This window comes from Tinamus guttatus, unplaced genomic scaffold (assembly GCF_059628265.1).
Source record: "Tinamus guttatus ecotype Peru unplaced genomic scaffold, ASM5962826v1 Tinamus_guttatus_pri_ptg000018l, whole genome shotgun sequence".
Classification (NCBI taxonomy): domain Eukaryota; kingdom Metazoa; phylum Chordata; class Aves; order Tinamiformes; family Tinamidae; genus Tinamus; species Tinamus guttatus.
Genome location: NW_028288552.1, coordinates 1,321,840 through 1,329,031, shown reverse-complemented (window position 1 = coordinate 1,329,031; position 7,192 = coordinate 1,321,840). Strand labels below are relative to the sequence as shown.

At 40.1% G+C, this 7,192-nt stretch overlaps 1 protein-coding gene across 1 annotated transcript; it reads right to left on the bottom strand.

Annotated features, from left to right (window-relative positions):
- Positions 1-2,940: 2,940 nt before the first annotated feature.
- Positions 2,941-6,970, bottom strand: LSM8 (LSM8 homolog, U6 small nuclear RNA associated). The gene is made up of 4 exons (XM_010228287.2): positions 6,899-6,970; positions 6,148-6,188; positions 4,646-4,773; positions 2,941-3,190 (listed from the first exon to the last, which is right to left on the bottom strand). The coding sequence occupies exons 1-4, from the start codon at positions 6,927-6,929 to the stop codon at positions 3,100-3,102; spliced, it is 291 nt and encodes a 96-aa protein (XP_010226589.1). The 5' UTR covers positions 6,930-6,970; the 3' UTR covers positions 2,941-3,099.
- Positions 6,971-7,192: the final 222 nt, after the last annotated feature.

Below are 7,192 nucleotides of genomic sequence, written 5' to 3'. Positions count from 1 at the left end.
CTTATTAACATCTTTTTACCTCTGAAACAAGTTAAGCAAAACAGAGTGCTTAAAAAAACAGCTGTGTTGCAGACTCCTAATCTGTTTCTAATTATGGTGTACACATCACCCTCTTCCACACCAGAATTTACTTTTCCACCTCTACCCTGCTGAAATGTATTTCCCTCTCACTACATTATACACAAGGAGGATATTATTTTATATGAAGGGGTGGAAAAAAAGATACTTTCCTCAGCAGCAAGGGCAATTACTACATCATCCTTCTAGAACTTATGAACTTAGCAAGGGCAATTACTACATCATCCTTCTAGAACTTATGAACTTGTTCTAGCACACATGTACTCCAGCCAACCACCCTTGCCTATGATTATCTTGACATGTTTTTCAACCTTGAAGGACCGTTTACCTCAGAGGCGGACAGACCAAGCTTTTGGTCAAGATACTCTTGCTTTGACTCTAGCCCTACTTTATCCTCTAGTCCCAATTTCTTCTGAGACTTTCAAATAGGTCTGTTTTCTTATTACAGCAAGTTAGAGAAGACCATGAAAATCATCCTTGCAACAGCTGTCTTTTAAAGGGCAGTCAGAAGCAGACCAACAGAAACCACATTTGCTGGGAAGTAAAACTACAATGGGATAAACCGTGGGTCCTTGCAGCCACCTCAATCTATTGGTTATACTACAACCTTGAACATATTTCAGTGTCACAATCCCTTTTATTGTAGACACAAAAGTAAAATATTCTTCCCACTAGCATCGCTTCTCATGGCTACAGAATTGAAAGGCAGAGATTCTCTATCCCTTAATCTTTAAGGGATCTTAATCTTCTAGGAGAAGGAGCTGACACTTCTGGAAACATCAGGCTCAACAAGGGGCGAAGATTTGGGCTCAGCAGTGCTCTCAGCACTTGTGTGCTGAGAAAGGGCTATTAACAGTAATCTGGCAATCAACTTCACCCAAGGGTGATTCTGCTAGGAAGTCACATCCTGGCTGCTCTTTACTGTTGATACTCAGAGAAAAACAACAACAACAAAGTGAACAGAAATAAACTCCATATAAACCTAAAGACATATGTGATATGATTATATAGTATCACACATGGCTTGCCCACTGATAAAGGAGTCACTTTGGGATTCCACTGATACTCTGCTGATAAAAGTAGACTTGCTGTCTTGTCAACTTGCTGCCTGTCTTTCCTTCTGCTTTCTGCTCTGGCTAGACTGCTGAAAATTAGTGGGATAAGTTAGAGCATAAAAAAATCACAAGACTATTGTTACAAACTGTGCAAGATGCTAAACTGGAACCTACCCTCCTCTCCAAATAATCACAGAATCCCAGAATGGTTGAGGTTGGAAGGGACCTCTAGAGATCATCTAGTCCAACCCCCCTGCTCCAGCAGGGACACCTAGAGCATGTGGCATCCAGGTGGGTTTGGAAGATCTCCAGAGAAGGCGACTCCACAACCCCTCGGGGCAGCCTGTTCCAGGGCTCTGTCACCCTCACAGGAAAGAAGTTCTTCCTCATATGGAGATGGAACCTCCTGTGTTTCAATTTGTACACATTATCCCTTGTCCTGCCACTGGCCACCACCAAGACGAGTTTGGCCCCATCCTCTCTAAATCACCCCTCAGATACTTGAACATGTTGGTCATATCTCCTCCCAACCCTTTCTTCTCCAGGCTAAACGGGCCCAGCTTGCTTAGTCTTTCCTCATACAATAGATGCTCCAGTCCCTTAATCATCCTCGTGGCTCTCTGCTGGACCCTCTCTAGAAGCTCAATGTCCTTGTACTTGGGAGTCCAGAACTGCACCCAGTACTCCAGTGCCAGGTTTTTGGAGAACTACATTCAGGGGGCTGAAGATGCTTGATTATAAGCAGTGAATTTACAAGGAGAACCCCCAAAACCTAGCTTTTTTTTTCCTTTTTCTTTTTTTTTTTTTTTTTTTAAATATCTTAGCTTTTGGAGACCTCATTCATAGATGTGGAGAAAAGATAAAACTTGTTGCCACATGAAAAGGCATGGGAAAAAAACACAAAACAGCCCCCTTCCCCCTACACACAGAACTTTGTAGAATAGCATCAACTTCCTCTCACTGTCACCTCAGTATTTCTGGTGGAGAGCAAAGATGATGTAGTCTAAAATGTAACACACTGGGCAGTTTGTCCAGCTAAATTTGGCTGCTGCCTAGGTATGGAGGTCGGTTATAGTTGTGTAATCCTCATTTTCACTACTTAGACAAGCTCCATTCAAAAGAAATATTTTATATATTTAAAATACTCCTGTGTCTTCCACATTACACTCTCGCAAGAAAAGGGTTACACATTAGCAGATAACACTATTTGTTGACTTCTTACATATCTCTCCCAAATTTTGAACAATACCACAGCTGCTGAGGGGAGAGACATAGGCTAGGGTAACTCATTCTACAATGGATTTCAATTTAACGCGTATATTTGGTTTATGATCTGTTTTCTGACCAAAAGACTTCTGTAAATACCAAGAAAATATGAATTCCTGCAACTCTGATACAGTTTATGAGACTCAATAACAGTGTTTCACAAACAAAAGCAACCAATTACATGAGTATGACTAATATCATGGTGAAAGCTTTCAACGTTCTTTCTTTCTGCACTACATAGAAATCACAAAAACCAATTTTCTACTTAAAGTCAGAATCACATTTGTTCAATAGCTCTACTACTAGTAATACCCCACATTAAAACTGTTAGTGATTGTTATATTGACTGTTACACAATCTGACTCCAAATAACTGTTTTTAAAACAAAACACTGGTTTACCTTTACGAGTGAGATTTTTACTTTAAGAAGCATATATACACAGTTTCAGGACCACTGCCGACATTGCCTGCATTTCCCAAAACATATTTTACAGTGAAATTATATAGCATGAAACCCCGAAGCAAATCAAATAAAAAAGTCTTAGTAAATCGTAGAAATTTTAATTTACATGTCAAACATATTCATAGTAAAAAAAAAAAAGTAACTAAACAAGTTACAAACAATTCATAAAAACTGCCCATGTTGTTTAAATAGGTCTGTACAACCAAAGATTTACACAGTCCCTGTGCATTTTTTCCTTTAATGCACAACCGAGTTCAAAGGTTCTGCACGAATATTCCCCAAGTCAAGAGCCGAATCTGTCTCTTCATCTATTTCACCAATGACAGCACTGTAATAAAAAAGCAAACAAACAAACAAACAAAAACAGGTTATCAACTGGTGAAATCCCCCAGTGCAAATCCAGGAATGCAAAATTAACCTGCTAGTTGAGATTTTTTTCATTTTTTTTTAAACCTCTGTCATTTGAGCTTCGGAGTCTGATGGTAATGAGTACCTTCTAATGGTTGCAGTAGTGTTTTCTTTGATATAGATAAGGATCACATAGTACTAAACTGTTTTAGGTTAGTCTTTGAAACAGAACGTTGAAATCTTTTAGCAAGAGGTTTTCAAGAGCAATGTGCAACTGCAGTGATTTACAACTTCCTAAGAAATAAGGTATGCAAGACATGAATAAAACTTTACTAGGCTGTGTTGAAAGAAATTAATTTTATTCTTCAAGGGAGAACACAGCATTTCACCTACGTTATGCTAACGCTGTATGGACTAAAACAGCAGCGGACTTTATAAGTCGCCAGAGAAGAAAAAATACATATGATTAAGGGAATAGAAGTTTGCTAGTTGAGGATCCTGGGAGCCAGCTCAGAGGAAACACAAGTACAAAGGCCAAACTTTATTCTGACATACCCTTCTAAAACTGCAGTTTCCTACTCATAGTCTTTAAACTTGCCACATTTTAATTTTTTGATGGATGGTACAGACAAGCTTTTAGAATGTGCCTTTGAGACTCAACGGAATCCCTGAAAACATTTTATTCTCTAAACTGTTTTTTATATGTTTTTCACTAGCTGCTTTATTTTTTCAGAGTGCCTTTTTTGAAGTCACCATTCCTTCAGAAGGGTGCTCCAATCTACTCCTAATCACATAAAATAAATGCTGATAAAAATGCATTGACATTTCTTTGTCAAGGAATATCCATCAGAAATAGAAGGCTAAAATTCTTACTCAGACTCAAATGTTGATTGCTCCAGCATCTTCTTCTCTGTTTTGGTAAAAACTAGTCTCATTTTGTTGCCATCCGTTTCAGAACCCTGCTACAAAAATCACCTTCCTAGCAGGCCACTTGACCAGGCCTTCCTTCTACTTCTCTTGTAATCCTCCCATCTCTGTTTGACACGCTAGCTACTCCTCTCTCTTTTCTTGCAATGAATGTTTACCCTCATCTTGTGATGGCATTTGATATCAAGTATTAACAACAACAAAAAAAAAATCTGTACAAGGAGTGAAGCAAGGAAAATGCTCTGAGCTTTGTACTGACCCCTCCTAGGCTGCTATCTGTACATGAGCTTGTTAATCCAGATCAACAGTCTCTTTAACATTACAATGCTATCACTTCTGTAACAGCAACACAGATATTACTTCATTTGCCACAACTCTGATAGCTTTATCTCTGCTCCCATAAAGATGCAAGATGGCTTGGGTTATCAAGATATATACAGGTAAACAATTGTATACATGAACTGTATGCCTAATTAATTTGGTTTAATTATGAATATGCTATACTTACACATTATCACCTCTCACAATGTATAATCCCAGTACAACCTGTTCAACTCCTTGTGAAGAACTGAACACTCGTTCATGGCTTTCATCCAAAATCAAATTAATGGTCTGATCAAAGCCTTTGAGAGTTCCCTGAAAAAGCACACAAAATTAAGCACTTCAATTACCTTTAAAATTTATCATCTTTGCTCTCAAGGATATCTTAGAAAGTAAAGTGGTACTACGAAGGTACCACAGAACACATGCTTCACTTCAGCTTTTTTTAAAAATTATTTTTTAAGGTCAAAATATATGCAGCTGGAGAACAAAACTTTAAAACTAACTATCAGTTCAGGAAGAGTAAAATTTACCATGAGTATGAGTGTTCATACTAGCAGTTACTATAATCTTTAGTATTAGAAGTAAAACAATTTCCTCTGTGCCCATGATGGCTCTCTAGACAGTTAATTTTAGTATTTCTACAATATATTAGTCTTTCTTGTGTGGAAATTTCAGGAAAAAAAAAAGTAGAGATATTAGAATTTATATTCAGTATTACTGAAACCATTTTTAATGAACAATATTACTTGGTGATTCTGTAAAGCAGATTATCATTTTTCTCACAAAAAAAAAGCTCAAAAGGAAGAATTTCTGTACCACTTCAATGTGAGCTTAGAAAAAAATTATCTATTGCTAATGGTAAACTCTACAAATTGGTTAAGAAAATTAAATTTGCATAAAATACTATAACTTATACAGTAATTATATTTATACATTGTGTGTGACAATTCATATATACCAATTCAACTTAAATCTTTTCCATAGAAAAGGATCCTGCTGCAGCCAGAGAGAGAATTGTCCAAAGCTAACACATTTCTGAAAAAAATACAAATATCCTCACTTCTTACTATTTCCTCATTCCCAAAGCCACACTGAAGTGCATACATATGGACATAAATATACAATCCTCACGCAATGACTGTACCATTAAGTTACACTCAAAACACACAAGAGGTGAAGGAAAGAATAAAACATAGAAGAGAGAAGCAATAAAAATAAAACATTATACAATCAAATACACAGCTTGCCAGTCCTCAGCTTTTCAGATTTAAAAAGAACCTCAGTAAGTTCTCAGCTATCAGCTTAGGCTTTTCCTGTAAGTGTACAGGAAAAATGTTTTTAACATGAAAGGTAATGTAGAGAGCTTACTGAATAAAGCAACTTCTTTAGACAGAAAGAAATTTGCTTAAGAGAACAAGAATTGCATTAACTTACACAGTCCTATAGAAGATACCATTTACAAAGAGTCAAAAGAAAGCACTTGTATGTCTGAGTTAATCAAAGGGCAGAGCTCACAGGCAACAAGTTGTTTAAATCACATTATACAAAATAAAGCTTAAAAAAGAGTTTGTAAAGAGTCTGTAAAGGTGTGAACATTTAAGTGTTTATGCCATGGCACTGTTTCTTTATTCCCTATGAAAGGTCCTTATGGAGGCAAAACAAAATATGAAGAAGTACGAGTCTCACCACGATCATCCTTCCATCAGAAGTGATGACTGCAACAGTACCTGGCGGTTCACTAAGGAAACGGTCTGAGACATCTGAAATGGAAGCAACTTTCTGAAACAGCCACAATGCAAGCTTTACTAGCAACCACAAAAGCCTCTAACAACTAAAAAGTAGGCACCAGCGCTGACAGGAACAATTAACAAGAAAGAGCTCTCTTTACAACACCATGCAGCATCGAAGCTTCACTTGGGCCTGAACAGGGACCGTATGGAACCATGATCACCATTAACCAAACACCATAGATCAGAGTGCTTCCTCTCTTCCCATTACTCAATGTATTGACCCGAGCAGAGCAGCAAACTATCAGATGTGAAATGTATAAAAACACTTTACAAATATAAAGAACTGCCCCTTCGAGCCACATCCTTAAAAACAGCTCACAAATGGGGATCTCCAGCCTGGCACCTTACCCCCCCCCCCCCTTCCCCCACCACCACTTCGAAGCTCCGACTACCCCAAGTTAAGGGCTACCCCTTCACGGACCTGAGCGACTACAGGCTAATTGCAAATTAACGGAGAAGAGCAACAGGCTGCTCACAGTAGTACCAAAGCCTGGCAAGAAAGGAGCCTGCAAACCACCAACCGCTGCCGCGCAGGGGGCCAGGCAGGCGCTAGGAGGCCAGGGCCGCTGTGCCCGCCCGCCTCGCGTGCCGCGGCCTCCCCCGGGAATGCCGGCACCACGACACGGCAAGGCACGGCGCAAGGATACGGTTGATGTAGTTCTCCAAGGCCGAGGTCATGGCGGCGGCTCCCGCGCTTCGCCTCGCGCCGGCCCCTCAAACACCTCCGGCGCGCGCGGCTGACGCACATCCCGCCGCGCATGCGCGCCGCCGAGCCGCGTTTCAAAGGGCGCAGGCGCTTCCCGCGCGCGGAGCAACCGGAGGTGCGCATGCGCTGAGGGGGGGGAGGCGGGGAAGGGGCTGTACCAGGGAGGGACGGAGCGGGCTGTACCAAGTGAGCGGGAGGGGGAGCGGGGGGAGCGTGCGCTGCTTCTTTGAAGAGG

Bases quoted from the DNA above. Each gene is read 5' to 3' on its own strand.
- LSM8 (XM_010228287.2), bottom strand. From the start codon at position 6,929: ATGACCTCGGCCTTGGAGAACTACATCAACC. The intron at 4,774-6,147 runs GTGAGACTCGTA...GTGCTTTTTCAG, and splicing joins CTGATGGAAGGATGATCGTG to GGAACTCTCAAAGGCTTTGA. The intron at 3,191-4,645 runs GTAAGTATAGCA...TTTTTATTACAG, and splicing joins ATTGTGAGAGGTGATAATGT to TGCTGTCATTGGTGAAATAG.